At 49.4% G+C, this 22,217-nt stretch overlaps 1 protein-coding gene across 1 annotated transcript in view; it reads right to left on the bottom strand.

Moving 5' to 3' along the window:
* Positions 1-636: 636 nt before the first annotated feature.
* Positions 637-22,217, bottom strand: part of PPTC7 (protein phosphatase targeting COQ7) — a 262,662-nt gene continuing 241,081 nt past the window's right edge. Inside the window, exons 5-6 of the mRNA XM_069619545.1 lie at positions 3,809-3,938; positions 637-1,013 (exon numbers count right to left, since the gene is read on the bottom strand). Coding sequence (XP_069475646.1) covers positions 955-1,013; positions 3,809-3,938 — 189 coding nt within the window. The 3' untranslated portion in view covers positions 637-954. The remainder of the gene's footprint in view (positions 1,014-3,808; positions 3,939-22,217) is intronic.

The following is a 22,217-nucleotide window of genomic DNA, read 5'->3' as shown; positions in this document are numbered from 1 at the left end:
GTAAAAATCTCCTTTTAAAACACCATTGTTCTGTGTTCAAATCTAGCTGCAGAAACATCCTGCTTTTTCATTTCAAAATGTGATTATGAATATGGGTTCCTAAACAGCTCTCCAAAGAAATATAACTTGACATATATATTTACATAGCTATGTATAAAAAAATGGCTTTTAAGTATCTCTTTAACAGAAAAAACAAAAACAAACAAAGACCCTACTGACACTTTGCCATGTAACTTTACATCAGTTAAATTCTACAAAAACTCAGCGGTAAAGCCCAGCTGGCAATCCTGAGCATTACGGTCATCCATAAAGAAATGCTAGATTTCAGAATAGCAATTAAATAATTGTAAACATTAATGTTGATTCAGAAGCTCTCAAACATCAAATGGGGTGAAGCTGCATTGCAGAAATCTTTGATGTTGGGATGTTCAAAAGGGCTGTACTACGATTGGGTAGTGCAGGAAAGTGGGTAATTTGGTGTAACTGTGCAGGATGTACAAGAATGCTCACATGGTGCACAGAAGCAATCTGATGCGCTGGTCGCATGCGATTTGTTATGCACACGACTAGCAGATCGAGATAGGCTAGCAGACCTTGTAGATCGGAACACTTCATAGTATTGGAGGCAAGTCTATGGACATTAAGATTTGCCTTACATTCCACATGTATTTGGACGGGATATATGCTTGACAATTTTTTGCTAAACAGCAGACATGTAAATCTTTGTCTCACTTAAAGGAGAAACTAGAAGAGTGCTCTTCATTTTCTTCAGTTCTTTCTGGCTGGCAGACTATAACGATAGTGGTTCTTACATCATTGGGTCTTAAGTAGAGGTGCAAAGGTTGGAGAAAATGACCAAACAGTTGCAAAGAAAATGGTCCTGCCGGCAGGAAACCATACATTTGAAGGTAGGACGTTCGGAACAAAGAAAAAAAAGGCGTCATTTCAGGCAAATTAGTCTGTATATTCAGCTACTATAGAAAGAAGAACAGTGATGTCATCTGGTTTTCCACCTGCAACAAAGAAAACCATTTCACTATTAGTGAAGCCGCATTGGACAGTTTATTCATATTGTACTCCTACACATTTAAATGCACAACACTCAACCGCAACGCATCATGTAATAAAAAAACAATCAGGAAGTGGCCAATAGCAAATCGGGACTAACCATGCGGTTGACAATACAGAAAGTTACCTTCATTGAGTTTCTGGTCATCTTAGTCCGTGGCTCTACCTTCTTCACATGCTGGGAAGGCCCACCCCTGCTGAAACTGCTCTATAGATACTGCATTAAAGCAGCAACACAATTTAGACTCAAGAATTCTGGTATACAAACACTCCAATATGTGTTTACCCGAGTACCTACATGCTTGCTGCAACAAAAGTCCCCTGCACTCAAACCCGAAAGTTCCTGTTTTTATTCCATACCTAGTCAAAGAGTGAAACCAAATTCGGTTGAGGAACCTTTTCACAAAGGACACTTATCAGGGTAGACCTCAGCGCCCTTCTGTTTGTGAAACAGTAATGTTTGTCGCATGAATTGAGTAACAACGGAGAAAATGTGGTTCCTCCACTCTGTTTTGTAAAAGTACAGTTACACTTATTCATTCATGCGCCAGAATGAAGTGTAACTATACTTTTAATACTAGTCAAAGAGTGGGTTATAGGGCAGGTTCCGGCCCATCTCCTCAAAGGGGTATTTCCGTCTCATTTCTTATGCCTACCTCCCACCACTCCTCCAGCCTCACACCCATAAAAAATCATACAATACCTCCCCCCAAAAAAATAAAATGGCAAAAAGGCTGTTTGACCATTAGGTGGGGAGGGAATACTGTCGGGGCACGAGTTGTGGAGGGAGAGGCACAGACTAACAGCAGCTGAATCATCATGAGGTAATTTTTGGTAACTCACATTCATGAAAGCTCTCCCTCTTGCTCAACTTATTAGGACCATGTTACACAGCAAACTCTTGAGGGGGGGTGCAACAAATCAGGTTTTTGGCCAAGAGATTACATAACACTTCCTAGCCAAGACCCACTGGTCTTCCGTGAGCTCTCACCATTGATACCAGCAGGGGATTAGACTACAGGTATCAATGTAGAGGAAAAGGTGTTTAAAATAGGTGGTTTTGACACCACCACCCAAAGGGATGTCCAATGCTAAAGCCATTGCTAGTTTCTGGACCGCTTTTTAACAGCACTTTCAAATCTCAAGTTCCTTGACTACCTAGACTTAAATGACAAGTACCTGTAAAACGTGATGAAACCCTGCAGGTCTTGTCAGAAGCGACGTGAGAAGGGTTACTCTGCAAGTCTTGTATTGTTGCAATACCTAATCCGTACTCAGTGCAAAGTGTGTTTTCCCCCTCAAAAGAGAAATCCTAGGACCTTTTGTTGTCAGTCTTCAAATTGTAAGCCTTCAACAAGTATATATTGCAGTGCATGACTATCCCTTGTATCTCTTACTGGCAGTTAATGCATGGGTGCCTTTCCAGTCACAAGAAAAAGCAAATCTCAGACACCTAGAGGTAAAAGTTACATAAATATCTTCATTTCCTAGAGGATTTCTGAGGAACAAAGGGGCAAAGGTACCCCATCTCATGAGTAAAATAGAATTTTGAAATGCCATTTTCCTTCCAGTTTCCTTATCAATGGGGGTGCAAGACATGGGACCCATAACTTCACCTTACCAAAGGCCGTTAAAAGTAGTCATTTTGAGAACTCAGGTTTGATGTCCAAACCTTTACACAAACGAGACAGAGAAAGGTTTTCACAAGGAGCTAAAAGACTACAGAACTAAGGCTGGGTCTGGTTTGCAAGAATAAAGCCCAAAGGCTTCTTTGGTAAGGTTGCGGTTGGGACGGTTTAAAGGGTAGAAGGAGGATGGGGGAGAACTAATGCCTCCAAGGCCTTCAACATAGAGCTCCTGAAGTGCATGTTCAGGTGAGGCGGTCCCAACTACATTTGGCGGAAGAGCAGCTGCAAAGACTGGCAGAGTAACCATAGCAACTGACTCCAGAAGCCAGACCAGGAGAGAGGGGGAAAAGCCTGTCAATTTGTCAGCCAGGAAGTCAAGGAACCTGTCCAAGGACAGAATCCAGGAGCCAGTCCAACTGAGGATTACTCCTCCTCAACCTTTCCTCCGAAGAACCCTGGAAGGCTAAAGGCAAGAAAGATGGTATAGGCCGATTTGACGGACAAAAAATGGTCGCAATGACCAAAAGTTCTAAAAATGCTACCACCAAAAGGTATGAACACCAAAAGTTCGAACCTTTGGTGGTAGCATTGTAAAAAAAAAAAAAAGAAGAAACGGGGGCTGCGGGGGTGTCCCCTGCATCGCCCTGCTCACTACACTTAATGGTATAGTGAGCAGGGGACAACCCCGCAGCCTTCCATTAAAAAAAATAAAAGACAGTGGCACTGGTTCCTGATCACGAAGTGAAAGGAAACTGGCGCTGCAGGAACCCGGCGTGAAGATGAAGGTAAGTGGAGTTTATGTTGGGGGTGTGGGTGGGGGTGTGCTGAGGGTGGGGGTGGTGGTTGGGTGTTATGGGTGTGTGTGTTGTGTGTGGGTGCGAGTATGTATGGGTGGTCGCATGAGAAAGGTGCAAACTTTTGGTAGTTTGCACCTTTCTCAAGCGAATGTTTCGGCCGCGGTAGTTTCTGCCGCGCCCAAATCACTTCTATTCAAGAAAGATACCCATCACAAAAGGCTTAGGACCAAGAGGCCTAGGACTAAGGGGCCTCTGGGAACACTGAGCCTCAATGAACCAGCAGTGAGAAGGAAGCAAAACAAAACAAACACGTACCTCTCACGTTCAATCCATTGTCACATGCAAACTGTGCAAAAGGAGACATGTAATTGGGGTCGTAAGCCAACTCATGTGCTTGCTCTGCAATGCTGCGTGCCGTCTGTTGTATACTCTCATAGTTTGCTTTCTGAAAAGAAAAGTAAAGTTTAATTAGATCGGAGACAGAATACTAGACACGAGGTGCTCAGCATTAAACACAACTTACCTGCCAATACACTGGTTGGTACCAAGTATTAAATGGTATGCTGTACCAAATATGGACCAACTGAACCAGTCCCACTATGCTGCTCATGTGGTCACAAATTAGCCAGAGTGATGCAGTCAAGGGATTGCCAAGGCACAATGTATTGCCCTGCACACATGTATTCACTAGCGTGTAATATACAGTCCTGTGACAAGCACTACATAACTCCCCTGTAAATGAGGAAATCGTCCAGACAGAAGTTGCAAGTACAGACTAATTGGCAAACCGCAGATCCTTTGACTACAAGCAAATCCTATGACAACCTCAATTTACGTGATTTTCAAGCTGTATTACGATTGAAGAATAGGGTCTCGCAAATGCAGGCCAGGCAATGCTTCTCTTATTTCTGACAGTCTAATCAAAGGTGATTTTGCTAAGTGTTTTTGTCTATGGTGATACTGAATCTTTTTAGCAATCAGTTTCTGCCATACGAATTCTTCTAATATATCAAAAGCTAATATTGTGCACCATCGTACCGCCATCTATTGGCTAGTTCAATAAACTTATCACAATATAGATGTTTCGATTTTTAGTATAACAGCCACACAGCCCTCGAACAACTCGCTTTTTTAGGGGAGGGCCAGGCACAGACCGCTCAAATACAAATAAGACAATGTATAAAGTTTCTGCAATGAAAGTGAAACTCAAACAATGGGTTTAGTCGAAGCCTTGACTCATGTTATAAAGCAGCCGATAAATAGCTCAGGAAGAGCACCAAGGTGTATGAATTTTAAAAGACTGATTTCTTTAAAACTCTGCATGAAAGGATGTTGACAATTTTTACTAGTTATGATATATCAGTCTTTATGCAAAAATCGAAGCACAGTTGTCATTTTAGGTTTGGGACAATGCCTTCGAAAGAGAATTGAATTTGAAAGGCCAAAGCCAGCAGTAAGAATTGCTCTGTGCTCGCAGACCAGTCCAGTCTTAATCAAATCGATTTGATTCGCTTTCTCAGAGGTGCATTGAACTACATGCTCGGGATAAAAAAATAAAAAAAGAAACACAGCCACACAGATAATCAGTACACCCAGGGACCAGAAAAAAAAAAAAAAACCACGAAAAATACCCCTTAAAAACAATGAAACAATGTATAAAACGCATGGGATCCTGAATCAGGCTATCATGCACACAGCTTCATGGGTCCGTTTGGATCAGTTTTACCAGCAGAGCCACTAGACTGAGCTCCAATATTACCAGTTATAATATTGTATAAGGAACAAGTTACTTACCTGTAACTGTTGTTCTCCAGCATGGGTCTGGCATGGATTCACATGCTCATGAATATTCCCCGTCGTCAGGCTGGGAATCCTCGGTAAAGAAAAAAACCAGTATCAGTTTCGTTTCTGATCTGTCTTTCGTAGTAATAACCAATCACTGGTCTCTGCGTCATACTGACCACAGCCAATGACTGCCCTCTACCTAAGCACCGCCTCTGGCAGCCATCTTCAGATTTGGAAGCATGTGAAGTGGCAGTATGACCAAGTGAAGAGCCGCAGAGGGGCAGGCGGGAGGTTTCGCATGTGAATCCATGCCAGACCCATGCTGGAGAACAACAGTTACAGGTAAGTAACTTGTTCCTTCTCCAGCATGGGGTCTGGCATGGATTCACATGCTCATGAATAAAGAATACATAGCAGTACACACATGCACAACCACGGGAGGTGGCAAAGGCTCAACATTAAGCATTACATCAAACTCAACATTAAGCATCTTACCTCCTCACCAGGCTCACCTCAGGCGAACAGGTTGCGCAGCACTGCTTGGCCGACCCTGGACTCCTCCCTGGAATCCCGATCGACGCAGTAGAACTTCGTGAAGGTGTGCGTCGACCTCCACGTAGCAGCCCTGCATATGTCCAGCAGGGGCACACCAGAAAGGAACGCCGTGGTAGCTGCGATCGCTCTGGTGGAATGGGCTCTCGGACGGCCGGGCAGCGGTCGGTTTGCCAACCGATGACAGTACATGATACAGCCGGAGAGCCATCTGGAAATGGAAGCCTTCGAGAGAGCCTTCCCCTGATTGACAGGTCCAAAGTTCACAAAGAGTTGTGACGTCTTCCGAAAACACTTCGTGCGGTCCACGTAGAACTTCAGCGCTCTAGCCACATCCAGCGAGTGCAAAGTCCTCTCAGCCGGCGACGGGAAGAACACAGGCAACACCAAGGGTTCGTTGAGATGGAAGTCCGACGGTACCTTGGGCATGAAGGAGGGGTGCGTCCTGAGCACTACCCTCGTGACGTGAAAAGTCAAGTACGGGGCCTTGCAGGAAAGGGCCTGGATCTCTCCCACCCGTCGTGCGGAGGTGATGGCCACCAGAAACGCTGTTTTCCACGACAGAAACTTCAATGGGGCCGAGTGCAGAGGCTCGAACGGAGGTCCCATGAGCTTGGTCAGCACCACGTTGAGCTCCCACGCCGGGGCCGGGGCCGGAGCCTTCACCGGCGGGAACGATCTGAACAGTCCCTTCATGAACTCTTTCACCAGACGATGAGACCACAAGGACGTCCGTCCCGTGGTTCTGGTGTATCGGGAGATCGCAGCAAGATGAATCTTGATGGATGCGTGTGCCAGTCCAGCTTTGGCCAGCGTCAGCAGGTACGGCAGAACTTGGGGAGCCGTAATCCGTAGAGGGTTAATCTTCTGTGCGTGGCACCAGACAGAGAACCTCTTCCATTTGTGTCCGTAGCATTTAAGAGTCGAGGACGCCCTGGCCTTTGCAAGAACCTCTCTGCAGTCGGCCGGTATGTCGTATCCTCCAAACTCTAGCGCTGCAGGAGCCAGGCCTGCAAGTTCAGCGATTTCGGGTCGTGGTGGAGGATGGCGCCTCCTTCCCTGGAGAGCAGATCCGCGTCCACCGGCAGCTTGATTGGCGGGGACGCTGACAAGTCCAGAAGGTCCGGGAACCATATCTGCCTCGGCCACGCAGGTGCGACGAGGATCATCCTGCACCGTGACCTCTTGAGCTGGTTGACGAGCCGGATTAGCAGTGGCAAAGGAGGGAACGCGTAGAGGAACAGGCCCTCCCAGGGGAACGAGAAAGCATCGCCCATGCTCCTCGCCTGGGGAAACCTGCTGGCGAACCTCCGGCACTTGGAGTTCGTCGCCGTCGCGAACAGGTCGATCTGGGGTGTGCCCCACCGTCGGAAGAGGCGATCCACCAGATCCTGCCGTAGTTCCCACTCGTGGCACGAGCGCAGCTCCCTGCCGAATGAGTCGGCGATGGTGTTTTTTATCCCTGCCAGATGAAACGGCACCAGAAACATCCCTTGGGCGACTGCCCAATGCCACAGGTCCTGCGCCTCCTTGGACAGTGCTGGGGACCTGGTTCCGCCCTGTTTTCTGATGTAAAACATGGTGGTGGTGTTGTCGGTGAAGATCCTCACCACCTTGCCCTTGAGGGACGGAAGGAAGGACCTGAGGGCCCAAAACACTGCACGGAGCTCCAGGACGTTGATATGTAAGGATTTCTCCGTCGGGAGCCAAAGGCCCCTTGCGTGCAGATTTTCGGTGTGCGCTCCCCACCCTTCCAGGGAGGCATCCGTGGTCACTGTCTCCTGGTGGGCTGGGGTCTGGAAGGCCATGCCCGCTGTCAGATGCGCGCGGGTGCCCCACCACCGGATCGCTCGTCGGAAACTCTCGTCGAGTGTGATCCTTTCCTCGAAGTTGCCCGTCGTTTGGATCCAGCGCGCGTCCAGGAACTCCTGCAACGGGCGCATCCGGAGCCTGCACATGGGAATGAGGTAGATGCAGGAAGACATCATTCCGAGGAGGGACTTGATGGACCTCACCTTGGCCGCGTCGGCCACCAACATCCGCTGCACCTTGCCCAGGATGGTCCTGGTCCTCTCCTCCGACGGGGAGGCCCGAAGGGACACTGTGTTGAGCCTCGCTCCCAGAAACAGAGTGTCTTGCGCGGGTACCAGGTGGGATTTGGCGTAGTTCACGGAGAATCCCAGGTCCGTGAGAAGTTGGACGGTCCTTGCCGTGTGGACCACGGCGAGCTCCCTTGTCTTGGCTCGGATGAGCCAGTCGTCCAGGTAGGGGTAGACGTGGATCCCTTCGCGGCGCAGCTGAGCCGCCACCGGTGCGAGGCACTTGGTGAACACCCTGGGTGCCGACCGTAGACCGAAGGGGAGGGCTTTGAACTGGTAATGCCGCCCTTGGACCACAAACCTGAGGAATTTTCGGTGCCCCTTCAAGATGGGAATATGGAAGTAGGCATCCTCCAAATCCAACGACGACAGGAAGTCTCCTTCCTCCAGCTGACCCAGGACGTGCTGGAGGGTGACCATCCGGAACTTTTGCGCCTTGATGAACTTGTTCAGACGTCGCAGGTCCAGGATGGGGCGCCATCCCCCGTCTTCTTCTTCACGAGGAAGTATCTCGAGTAGACTCCGGAGCCCCGCAGCCTCTTTGGGACGAGTTCGATGGCGCCTTTCTTGAGCATCGCCTTCACCTCCAGGAGGAGTTGAGGGACGTGAAGTTCTTTCCTGGCCACGGGGGGGACGCGCGGACACTTTCTTTGAAACTCGAGCGCGTGGCCCCGGGCCAAGGCGTCCAGCACCCAAAGGTCGGTGGAGATGGACTCCCACACGCTGACGAAGCTCGCCAGCCAGCCTCCCACCGGGGTGCTTCGGTGGGGGCCCAACCCCCCGGCCGGTTCAATCCTGCTTCGAGGCTTTAGCGCCTTGTCCTTGGCGACGACGGCGGGGTCCGCCAGGCTTGCCTCGTCCTCTGTAGGCCTCCTGAGATGACGAGCGGGCCGCTTGACGGTAGGAGGAGAAACCGCCGCCGGAACCTTTGGAGGCGCCCTTGCCTCCGCTGCTCCGAAAGGGCGTCCGTCGTTGTTGCAGAACTCCAAGGGCCCGGGCCGTCTCGGTGTCCGCTTTAATGGCCTGAAGGGAATCGTCCACCGTTTTCCCAAACAGGTTGTTCCCATCGAGGGGCATGTCCAGGACTGTGGTCTGAACGTCTTGACGGAAGTCCGTAGCCTTGAGCCATCCACGCCGCCTAAGGCAAACGCCGTTGCCTAACTGGCGGAACCCAGTGTCGGCGATGTCCGTCGCAACGGTAATGGCGTGGTCCGAAGCCACCTCACCTTCCTGCAGGATCTCCAGGGCCTCCGCCCTCTTGTCGTCCGGCAAGAAGTCCAGCAGGGGAGCCAGTTTGTACCAGAGCTCCCTGTCGTATCGGGCCACGATAGCCAAGGCGTTGGCAGCTTTAATCGTCGTCGCTGCAGACGAGATGACTCTGCGTCCCATAGCGTCCAATTTCTTTCCCTCGCCGTCCGGTGGGGAAGTCGAAGTGGAGGCCGCACCCCCTCCCGCTTTTTTCCTGGCCGCCGCGGAGACGACGGAGTCCGGGGTAGGCTGCGCCCGGAGGCACAGGGGGGCCGTGTCCGGGACCCGGTACTTTTTCTCGTACCGGTCTCTTCTAGCTGGCGTCGTGGACGGGTTCTTGAGGAGGGTGAGGCCCTCATCCCAAATGTCGTCCAATAGAGGCACCGCGAGGACCGTCTTCCTCTTGGCCTCGCGCCGCTGATAAAGGAAACCTTTCTCCTTCTCCTCAGGGCAGAGTTGGAAAAGCTCGGATGCCCTGGCGATCATTGAGTGGAACGATCCAATCTCGTCGGGCGGAGAAGCCCTGGTGGGAGGCGACGACGGTACATCCTCGTCGTATACCTCGTCATCCGTACCCGTCGCTGCCGTGTCAGTCCCCGTATCATCCCCTCGGGTGGACGGGGAGGAGGGCTGGAAGGGGCGCGACGGCTGAAAAGGAGGTGGAGGGTGGATCCTTCTTTTCTTGGTAGGGGGAACACCAGAAGGTCCCGGTTCTGGGTCCCCCGACGGGAGAGGTTCCGTCGGCAACGGTAGTCTCGTCCTTATCTCAGAGCATAAGGACTGTATAGCCAACAAAATGGCCGCCGAGTTGTCTCGCGGCGCTGGCAGAGGGGAATCCGACGGGTGATCAGGGGCCCCGTCGGTACCCTCGACGATGTCGGTGTCACCTGCGTCGGGATCCATCCCGACGGGCCGGTCTTCTTCCACGCCGAAGCCGTGGCTTAAGACCTCGACCAGCTCCTCCTCCGAGGTTGAGGCCGAATCTACGACGACGCCCTGCCCCTCCTTTTTCTTCCCCACGGGGGATTTCACGGGGGTCCTATCGATGGGCACAAAAGAGGACTCCCTCCAAGGTGGCAGGGAGACTCTGAGCCCCGAGGTCGCCACCACTGGTGTAGCCTCCACAGGCTGAGCCAGGGCCGCCGCGACAGTTTCGATAGAGGGCTTGGCCGGATGGATTAAGGCCTTCACCACCTTAGGTGCGCTCACCGCCTTATCCTTGAGGGGGGGGGGGACACTGCCTCGCTCCCCCTCCGCCTTCGAGCTCGACCGGGGCCTCTCCAGGAGCTTCGCCGGGTGCTCGGCCTTCCTCTTACCCGACCCAGAGCGTTGGCTCGTGGTTGATGGTGCCGGGGAGGGTGCGCCCTGCCTGGCGCCCGTAGAGCCCGACCGTTCGGCGCTCCCGGTGACAGCGGACTCGCGGAGCTTGGCCTTATGTTGGACCCCCGTCGCCGGGGCGTCCTCAAAGGTCTTAGAAGACCGCTCGGATTTCTTCCTCTTCTTCTCGCCGGACGGGCTCTTCCCTTCTAGCCAGTTGGCGAGACGTTGATGGCGGTCCTTCATGGTCCGCTCCGACATGTTGCCGCAAAACGCACAGTTCTTCTCCACGTGCGTCTTGTCCTCATGTAGGCAGTAAAGACAAAAAGAGTGTTCGTCCTCCTTGAAGACGTTCTGCAGCTGGCATCCAGGGCAGACCCTGAACAGCTTTCCGGGCGTCAAGCCTCCCTTTCTCCTGGGCCATGGCCGGGCCTGAGAAACTTCTGGAGTCCTCCAAAAGCGTAGCTCGACGAAATCTTCACCCTTGAGGGGCGCAGACGAATCCGAAACGGGTCCCCGTTGATCGGATGGAGAGTCGGTGGAGCTTGAGGCTCTTTTGACCGAAAAAACAAAGTTTTTGAGAAAAAACGTGAAAAAATAGCACTAATGCTCGAGAGCAAAAGCACGAGGATCCCAACACATGAACGTGCGGTAAAAATCTGAAGATGGCTGCCAGAGGCGGTGCTTAGGTAGAGGGCAGTCATTGGCTGTGGTCAGTATGACGCAGAGACCAGTGATTGGTTATTACTACGAAAGACAGATCAGAAACGAAACTGATACTGTTTTTTTTCTTTACCGAGGATTCCCAGCCTGACGACGGGGAATATTCATGAGCATGTGAATCCATGCCAGACCCCATGCTGGAGAAAAATGTATCCAAATGTCTAGTAAAACAGTATGTTTAAAGCACGTTTGCTTTGCAACTGCAATCAAATTGTTTGAAATTCAAATATTCTATTATAAGGGCTTCCGCCCTCTCCATGGCACTGAAACAGCGTTGCTAGACCTCAAGACACAAATTGAACTAAAGGACAATGGAAAAATACCTTTGCTCCTCCTACTGGACTTGTCGGCAGCATTCGACTTGGTGGACCATGCAGTGTTATGCAATCACCTCCAATCTGCTGCCAACTTCACTAATGATGCTACAGCTTGGGTCCAATCCTTCTTAGCTAACCGGACCATGAGAGTCTTCTCTACTTCAGCCTGTGCCGACCCTATCAAAATAACCTGCGGGGCCCCACAAGGCTCCTGCGTATCCCCTACTATGTATAATATCTTCACCAAGCCTCTGTTTGACAAGTTGGATAGACTGGGTGTCACTAACACAAATTATGCTGATGACACTCAGATCCTCATACCCCTTTCGGGCAACTTCGATGCGGACTCAGACCTGGTGAACAAAATATACACCCTCATTCAGGCATGGATGGCATCCCATGGCCTCTGCCTGAATGACGTAAAATGGAGTTACTAATCCTAGGATCTGAAGCTAATATCCAAAACCTTAGCCCAAACTACACATTCTTCAACATTGATAATAACCCCATCAAGGTGATATCTGAGGTTAAAACTTTAGGATTCTATCTGGACTCCTCTCTCTCTCTCAAAAAGCAAGTCAACTCCCTTGCCTCATCCACAACGTACACTTGCAAAATCAGAGCCTCCAGACCATACCTCTCGAGAGCGAGTTGCACCACCCTAGCCAATGCTCTTATTAGATTAGACTACTGTAATGCCCTGTACTCTGGAGCTAACAAATATATGAAGGACAAAATTCAAAGACTACAGAATAACGCCTTGAGGGCAGCATTAAACATCCCCTACAGAGAGCATATCACCAAATTCAGGAAAGAGGTCAACTGGCTGAAAATAACGGACAGAATTCTCCTCAAAACAACATCCCTCACCTCCAAATGCCTGAATAAACTAGCACCCCCATACCTCATGGATAAAATTACTAGGAGAACAGCTACCCCGCCCCACGAGATCTGCCAACTCATTTATGCTGGAGATTCCTAGGTTTAAACGCTCGACAGCAGGAGGAACCAGTTTCCCTGTTAAAGCTGCACAATGTTGGAACAAATTACCAGTTGACATCAGACAAGTACAACCCTACCCTAAATTCAGACACAAGATACTCAATTGGCTACACACTAATGACACCTAACTGACGAATTACACTTCTTCCTTTCCAGCCCCTACACAACCCTTTGTTTTCACCAAACTACACGGTAGCTTGGTTAACTGGGCACGCAGTGTATACGTATGTGTGCAGACACCTATACTTCTTGATAATGCTTCCTTGACTTACCATGACCATTGCTTTGCACTTAATGCATCTTGTACCTTGGTCCTATCACAATCGCTCCCTTTGTACTGTAACTAAGTTTTAAGATTTCTTGTTTCTGTTGCGCCCATCTACCTTAGGGCTTGGTGCGCATTACCAAACAAATAAATAAACAAACATTATGTGCCCTCCAGTTAGTGTGTCCACCTCCAGCACCCCCGCACAAATACGGACATTTTGTTAGTAAAAAGCTTGTTTGGTACCCTTTGCCTTTTTTCCTCAGGTCAAGGATGTTTTTGGAGGGACACGTTTTGGAGGGGCTTGGCAGTCAGCAGACATGGCCTTATTTTCCTGAGGAGCAGAGATAAACCCTACTCTACTGACACCTTCATACCTCAACATTAATATGTAGCTGTTGTGCTGAATAAAGGCACAGACCGTCCCTTATCTGAATTTACATGATGCGATGGGGACAGACTCCACTCTCTTGGACCCTGGGAACCTACATAGCGGTGTGTGGCCCTCCAGCAGTGGTGTTGTGTGAACCCCCCGCCGTATGTGCCATTGCGTATCGGGAATAAGAGCCCTCGGAACACTGGGCCTACAAGGATGTACTGATTAGCGACTTCTATTCTAGATATCGAACATGTCGACCCACGCACCTCCTGCACAAGACGTACCATGCATTGAGCCACTCTACTAACATGTGCTCTATTCTGGCAGATCAGGATTGGCAATGTCTCCTGACAGCGCTACATTCTATTTTGATCATCCTGGCAGCGGTGATCAAGAATGGGCAGCACTCCACCAGAATACGCCTCATTGGAGACCTTCACTGCATTACTGCTGCCTGTTGCATGCTCTCTCAAGGGTCTTGGAAACCATTTTAAGGCGCTTGCTTCAAAAGACATCTAGTCCTTCCATTCCTTCTACTGCTGGACAAACTGGACAGCCATATTGAGTGTGGGCTGGCAATCAAAGCAACGTACATAGTACATTCAAGTATATCACACTGAAGAGCCTACAAGTATTTTTGGCTAGCCTACTTCCAGATCAGCATCCCTACTCTCGATTCTCTGATTTTGAGATCTATACCTCAGTTGCATTAATTGACAAAGTTACTCACCGTAGTGACTACCTTACTCATAGTCCCTTTCCTCCATACTTGCGGGACATTCCGTCCTTCCGTAACCCCGCCACCTGAGCTCTGCCCCGCGCATCGTCCTCAGTAGTTTTCCATCGCCAGGTCTGGGACCATTTAAGCGATAGAGGAAAGTTTTTAGCGGGGAAAAGCAGGCGGGCGTATGGAGGAAAGGGGACTATGGACTAGGAGTAAGGTAGTCACTACGGTGAGTAACTGTTATAGTCGTACGTCCCATCCCACGTCCCGTCCCCTTTCCTCCATACTTGAGGGAGATTTCCCAGCACTGACCATAGGTATTACGGGTGGATGGAAATTTCCCTTATTGGAATAAATTCTTGAGAACTGCCTGGCCAAATTGGGCATCAGCCCGGGAGCTCAGGTCTAAACAGTAATGCTTGAAAAAGGCTGATGGGAGGCCCAAGGGACATACTTTTGGAAGGCAACAGCAGCCGCTTTGCCCCAGTCCAGATGTGCATGAATGCTTTTAGGTAGCTGAAGGCCTTCAACCTGTAGGCCTCAAACACATGAAGGAACCTGGCGGGAAAGGGATGCTTTTGAGGTAGGTTTTCCCTTTGGATCAGTAACTAACAGTTAAGAGCCTCTGAGTTCACTAGTACTGTCGAGGTAGAACTTCAAAGCTTATCTGGTGACTAGGTTATGCAGAACCCTTTCAGCATCAGTGACCGGGTTCAGGAAGAAGACCGGTGGAGATATAGACTTGTTCAAATGGAATTATGAAACAACTTTAGGAAGGAAAGAAGGGTGGGTGGGTGCGTAGCACCAACTTATCCTTATGGAAAGTTAGGAACGTATGTTCCACGAAAGAGCCTGAAGATCCCTTACCAGTCTTGCAGAGGTTACCACAATCAAAAAAGCCACCTTCCAGGATAGGTACTTAAATTCAGTAGTAGCCATGAGTTCAAAAGGCTTATGACAAAGAGGTGAGGGCCACATTCAGATCCCATTTGGGATGAGGGGCCTAAACCAGACGAAAAATATGAAGACCAGCAAAGTGTCTCTTGATGACTGGATTAGCCAACAGCTGTCTGTAGACAGGTAGGCCGCAAAGGCGGACAAATAAGTTCTGCAAGACAGGACATTGAGGCCTGAGGCTGTCAGGTCAGATACAAAGGACAGAACAGTGTTGATAGAAGCATGCCTGGGATTGAGCTGTTTGGCTCAACACAAATGGCAAAAACAAAGCCAATTGTAGAAGGCTTTGTGGCTGCTGGGATTACGTGCATATTGTCGTCAGACAGATTGAAATGCGCTAAAGATCGGAACTGAGGCACCAGGCCGCCAACCTAAACGATTGTGGTGAGCGGTGCCACAGCTGGCGATTGCTCTGGTGATGAAAATTGGGAATCTGCAGCAACCTGATCGGGGGAAGCACCAACAGGTGCTGCAGTTCCGAAAACCAGAACCTGGCTGGCCGCCATGAAGAGGAGAGTACAGTTCAATGCGCTCTTGAGTTTGCAGAGTGATCGATGAATCAGTGGTAATGGAGGGAAAGCCTAGGCCTGTATGTTCTCCCTTGGGATCCTGACCGCATCCCCAAAGGAAGACACTTTGACCCAGTCCCTGGACGCATAAAGAGGAAATTTCCTGTTTGATGAGGTCGCAAAGAGGCCCACCTCTGGGGAGCTCCATTGCTATAAAATGTCAGTGAGGACATAGCCGTTCCATCTCCCACTCTTAACCCGCTGCCGATTGACGGTTGAGGGAGTCTGTAGTCACATTGATGTGGCCTGGGATGTCTAGAGCTTGGAGCTAGACACTGTGCTGGATGGCCCAATTCCAAATTTGGAGGCAAAGGTTGGTGCCCCCCTTTTGTTGATATAAAACATTGCTACAGAATTGTGCGCATACAGACCACACTTTTGGTGATAGTTGGTTGAAAAGCCTTGAGCGCCAGAAAAACTGTCACGAGCTCCAGGTAGTTGATATGGAAAAGCCTGTCTTGAGGTGTCCACAAATTGTACATTCGAGGTGGCGTAGTGGCACTCCCGACCCCAGAAGGGAGGAGTCTGTGGTAACTGTTATAGTGGGCAGGGCTCCTGGAAGGAAGTCCCCACTGAAAGGTTTCTGGCAGACAACCACCATTGAAGATCTGCTGTCATGCAGGAGGAACTGGAATCATCTTGGAATCTGGATCTGTAGCCTGGGACCAGCAGCTCTGAAGAGCAAGCTGAGTGTGCCTCATTTTCAGTCATGCAAGAGGTAGTGCTAACATAGAAGCCATGAGGCCCAGGAGTCTCTGGAACAACTGAAGAGTTGGCACATGGTCGACAGGTCTGTAATCCTGTCCTCTGTCAGAAACACTCTGGTACGGACAGTATCCCAACGGAAACCCAAAATGATCAACTCTTGAGACAGTCATGGATGATTTCCGCCAGTTGACCGACAGCCCAAGATGGAACAGGAGCTAAAGGAGGGATTGTAGATTGGCTGTAGCCGTCTGTGGGAAAGGACTGTGCAGGAGCCAATTGTCCAAGTATGGATATACATGGACTCCCTGCAGCCTGAGGAATGTGGCAATGACAGACAACATCTTAAAGACACGCAGTGCCGAGCTGTGACCAAATGGGAGAAGACAATACTTCAAGTGTTCCGTTCCCACGCAGAAACAGATATTTTCGATGCGGCCTCCAGAACAGAATGTGCATGTATGCTTCCTGAAGGTCTACCACGTTGAGCCAATCGCCCTTCAGGAGAGAGGACTATCTCGCAGGATGTAATTCTTGAATTTTTCTTGGGAAAGAAAGATAGAACTTTGAAAAGTCAAGGATATTGTGCAGTGGCTGTGTTTGGGCACTAAACAGAAGGGAGTGGTAGCCCTCCCCTTACTCATCGAAGGGAACAGTTTCCACTGCCCTGAGGTCTAGAAGTTGCTGTACCTCGGCTCTCTGCTGGAAGGGACGATTGAAGGGTGAGGAAGGGGCAAGCGAAGGCCCGCCTAGTGATTGGCAAAACCCATCGGTCCTCGGTGATGGCCTGCTAGGCCTCCAGATGAGACGAAATTCGCCCTCCCACCAGAGTCTCGTGTGATCGATGGAAAAGATAATTTAGAAGTTTTAATCGACGAGGAGGCTGTTGGCAGAGAGAAAAACCAGCCACCTTGCTGCTGTCGTTTACGGCGGGACCCAACAGCTGGATCCATATTTGTGCGCGCAATGGTCCTGAATGTCTCTGAAGCCAGAGACGGACCTCGCTTGGGACCCAGACCTCTGAGTGCAAGATGCATTCACAGGAGTCTTTGTAAGGACAGACAATGACTTTGCAGTTTCAGTACTTTGGAAAAAAGAACCTAACAAACCCATACTGCACTCATCGAAACAGTCTCACTGCTATCAACTTATTCTTAATCCTCAAGATTAGCATGATCTGCCAACACGATCCCCAACGCCACAACTGACCACACGTATTGGAATGTCTAGCAACACCATCATATCCAGCACCCAGTCATTAAAGGCTCTAAGAGTGGGGCGGGTCATCCCTTTCCCGGTTGAAGAGGGAGCAGAAGGCTGGTCCGCCGCATGTGGCAACTCTGGTTGTAAATGGTTGTTTGGCAGAGCAACCAGGGTCTTTTCCATGGGGGAACGAGGAGGCAGTGGTGGGGGATAACTCAACGGAAGATGTGGCGGAGGGGACGTTGCCGGAACCAACATAGGGATGGCGGGGGCAGTGGCTGGTTCAGGCGTCTTAGGATACATTTCCTTAGACAAAGGATCCTTAAACAAATCCTTAAAGTACACCTTCATGGGATCAGAATGCATAAGCGTCAAACTTCCCAAAAAACACATCCTTGGATAAGGTTCTGGGCACTGGAGTGGGCAGAGGCCGCTTGGAAGGAGCATACCCCCAGTAATGTAGAGGATGGTTGCCAGGATGGTCCTCCACCAACTGGATCCACATAGATCAAAGGCGCAGACACCGGAGAGAGCGAGACTGTATGCAGCAGCAGAGTCCGAACACGCCAATCTATTGGAAGGCGGAACGGGTTCTTGCTCACAAAACGTGGAAAAGGCTGCTCATCCCAGGCAGTCCTGTGAAGTGAATCTACACTTTTGCACAATTGTATTTATTTGGCCTGTGTTTCATTTTTTGTTCAATTTTGACCAACTTGTTAATTTATACTGTTGCTTATAAAACTCTGTTTTTGTTTCACCTAATTGTTAAAAAGTTTGTGTTCCAAACCTTATATGCACTTTTTGCTTTTACCATAATTGTAGTTTATTACTAGGTTTATTTGAAAAATTATTATTTTCTTTTTCTCTCAAATGAACCATTGGAACTATTCATAACATCAGCTTTCTTATTCCTCGGATTATCTTTCTTTGTTTTAAGGAAGAATTGCTGGATATCTTAGATACCATGATCACTAACTTAGGACTTTACTCTATTAACTCATTGTTTTACAGCTTTTGTATTCCTTGTTCATACATCCCCAAAAACAGGACCCTCAGCACCAGCCGTGGTGAACGCTGGTGTAAGAGGTAGTTCAAATGGCCGTGGACCGCAGGGGTTGGACTGCCATTTTGTCAAAGCCGGAAGCAAACAGCGCCACAGGTGTAAGTGAGGCCGGGGTCAGCAGGGGGAAGTCAGGGGTCTTATGTGCCATCTTAGCCTTGTGACAAGGAACCTTGGCACAGCCGGTGCTAGCAGATTATAGAGTCTTTATGGGACACCTTGGGGACTGCTAAATTAGCCCCGAATAGGGGAGGCCTGGCAGAGCCAGTACAAGAAGACTTCTGGTGCGTTACACCTTCTGTGCCCCCTCAGCAGGATTGGTTCCACTACAGGCCTGAGTACAGGAAGGCTTGGAGTCACCCCCCCCCCACCGAAGCTAGGACCCTCAAAGGGGGCCCCCTCAATCTTGCTGGTTTTAGAAATAGCCCTGAAAAGGGGAACCTCGAGCATGACCTTGGTATGTTTAGTCACCTCGAAAGGGACCTCAAGCTGAAATTTGGTACACTTCGCTCCGGGAGTGGAAACCTCAGGGAGGATACCGGTGAAAACCGCACCAGACGAACCGGGCCATACTCTAGCCCCCAAAGAAGGAACCTCGGATTCAGAAGATCCGATCTTGGCAGTCTGTGATAGAGCGGTTAGTCAAGAGACAGACACCACTTTTAGTTAACTCTTTTTATTGATTAACTCCTTTTCTCTTTTCTTTGCTTTTAAAACATTGTCAAACAGCTGGAGGACCTCTTTAGACTAGTAATTTCTCTAGCACCTTTTCTTCACCCTGAGTTAGGGTCTATTGTCCAACAACTCAAACTGTAGAGTGTCTTCTCCTTGTTAAGCTAACACACAGACTCTCAGCGAGACGTTTCCTTAGGTGCGTCTCTCTTACAGTCTCATTCGAACTGTGGAAGGGAATGGTTTCATTTGGAACAATAAAGGCAGCGTTCCGGAATGAACTTTCCCATAAAAACGTTACTTCAGGGGTAAAGTCCTTAACCAAGACTCTGGGTTGTGGGGTCAGAAACCCTTTCTCCTCAATCTGCTCCGCTGTCAGACAATTAAACTTTTTTCCCCATGTAGAAATACAATTTCTCACCTCTTCTGAATGCGATCGTGTTCTTCCGTTCACTGAAGGGGTGTGTCAACTCCTCATACGTTTCGTTTGTTGACGTCCTGCGGGCCTGTCATTCGATGCTTGCTGGCTCCACGTTGACTCCGAGGGGCTCTTCTGCTCCTTCGGAGTTAAGCCCCGCCTCTGCAACGGTGGGTGCTAGTGCCGCTCCTAGATGTCCCACAGCTGTTCGTTCAGTAACACTTGTAACACATCGGCCCTCCTGCTTCGGCCCTTGATACTCCCGGTCTTCATTTCGTACATGCTGTCACTTCACACACAAGGAGACAGCTGTTTGATTCGCCGGACCTTCAAAGCCGTGTCTTTCAGCGCTTCGCTCGCTTAGTCGGTAACCCAGCATAACAACCATTTTCTAAAATGTAACTTCAGGGGTGGCTCAACGGGAGCGATCCCCGCCTTAACTCTGTATAGCATGTCCAATCAGTAGGCCCACTCAAACTCTCTCCTTCAGGAGGGTCGCTTTCTTCTCCAGCTTTCTCCGTCTCCTGTCAAACCCAAATCAAAAAATCAGAAAAAACAGTATTAAAGCAAAGCACCTCACTCTCTCTCTTATTGACACTTGCTTGCCTGTCAATCAAGAAGGCCCTCCTTTCAGGATCTTTTATGACATCCTTGCATACCATTCTTTCTGGACAGACAAGGATTTGCTGGCCGTTCACTATTCAATATGCTCTGATGCGTCTTCTGTCCCTCTGGCTCATCACACAGTCCCTTTACAGGGGACCTCTGAGGATCCTCAGGTGCACCTGTAAGATCCCTTGCAGGACACCTCAGGGATATCACTGATAATAGAGCCGCTTTAGCGGACCCAGAAGACCCTGGGAAGGAGCCCCCAGCTGGGTTGCCCTGAAAAGGAACAAACTTACCAGACGTCTTTTTCCTCAATGAAGAGCTGTAAATGTGGAGCAGGAACGCGTTGAAACACTTCCTCCCACCTGACAAACTGGCGTTGGAGTGCGCGGACAGAGACGGAGCGAGTCCAGGTAAAGGGAGTGGGGGATCCGCCCTAGCAAAGCGACCTTCGCAGGATGAACAGGACACGAATCCCAGATGCTCCGGCATAGACAGAAGAGATGACTGGAACAGGAGCAGGATCGAAGGACAAAGTAACAAAAGAAAAAAATATTCCCTGTGATGCTAGTGAGTCTGACCCTGACCGTATGTAGAAGAGGACTGAAGGGCGATGAGTGGGGCGGAGTTCAGGAGGCGGGGTTATGGTCACGTGCAGTGGCCCAGTGTAAAAATAGGACAAAAAAATAAAAATGTTGATGCTTAACAAAAGTGCTACAGTCCCGTTCCGAAGGACGGAATGTCCCAGAAGTATCGAGGAAAGGGGAGGGAACGTAGGAGTATTCCTCAACTGGCTAGATCACCCCATCACAAACCATATAAGCCCTGCAAGGGTTGCTTACAATTTCTGTATACTGTATTATACAGAAATGAAAACCACCACCTGCTAGACCAAGCTCAAGTCGGCTTCAGACCCACAAGAGGTACAAAAACAGCACTATCATCCATCTGGGACGACCTAAAAACAAACGCAGACTCCAACACAACATCAGCCCTCATTCTGCTCGACCTCTCCGCAGCCTTCGACACAGTTAGCCATGACACCCTACCCAAAAGACTAGAAGACAGGCATAACCGACACAGCGCTACGCTGGACTAAGTCATTCCTAGCAGACACAACAGAAACCGTTTGGATTAAACCCTTCAAATCCACCCCACGAGTTAACGACTGTGGAGTGCCACAAGGATCCTCACTATCACCACTGTACTTCAACGTCTACCAAACCCCAGTTATCAGAATCAAACCTAACCGACTGTCTAAAAGAAGTCTTCAACTGGATGAATACCAACAACCTGAAAATCAACCCAGGAAAAACAGAAATCATGATCATATCCAAAGACCAAGAGAAGGAAACCGCCATCCCGTGGCCAACGGAAATGGGAATCGCACCATCACCATCTAAGGTAGTAAAAAATCTGGGAGTCCTGATGGACAACACCCTAACCTTAGAACCGCAAATAAACGCAACAGTCAAGAAATGCTTCTTCCTCCTCCACACGGCAAGAAAACTACCTTTCCTCTCCTTCACACACAAAACACTCACTATCGTCGGCCTCATCATGTCAAGTATCGACTATGCAAACAGCCTCTTCCTAGGAATACCAGAATACCTACTGAAGAAGCTACAACGGATCCAAAACACAGCAGCCAGACTACTCCTCAAACTATCCAGAAGAGACCACATCACCCCTGCCCTAAAAACACTACACTGGCTCCCAGTAAAACACTATCACCTTCAAAACGATGTGCATAACGCACAGGGCAATCTGCGGACAAGGAGCAGAATTCCTACAAAAGAAAATAATCTACAAGCCAACGGGACCCCTCAGGTCAACCAATGAAATCCGCCTTGATCTAAAACCTTACATCAAGAAAAAACTCGGAGGCACCTCCTTCTACCACTTAGCCGCAAAAATCTGGAACATCCCAAAAGAAATAAGGAACACCAAAGATCACCTTAAATTCAGAAAATTACTAAAAACCTGGCTCTTCAACACCAGAGACTAAAACCGAAACAGTAAGACAAACGAATAAACGGGAAAGGACATTGGCAAGCCCCCAGAACCGACTGAGAAGCACTCGGGGCACCGGGACGGGTGACGCCAGACAGAGTGGTGCA

This window comes from Ambystoma mexicanum, chromosome 10 (genome assembly GCF_040938575.1).
Source record: "Ambystoma mexicanum isolate Mex_15411 chromosome 10, UKY_AmexF1_1, whole genome shotgun sequence".
Taxonomy (NCBI): Eukaryota; Metazoa; Chordata; class Amphibia; order Caudata; family Ambystomatidae; genus Ambystoma; species Ambystoma mexicanum.
This window is presented reverse-complemented; position numbering and strand designations above follow the sequence as displayed.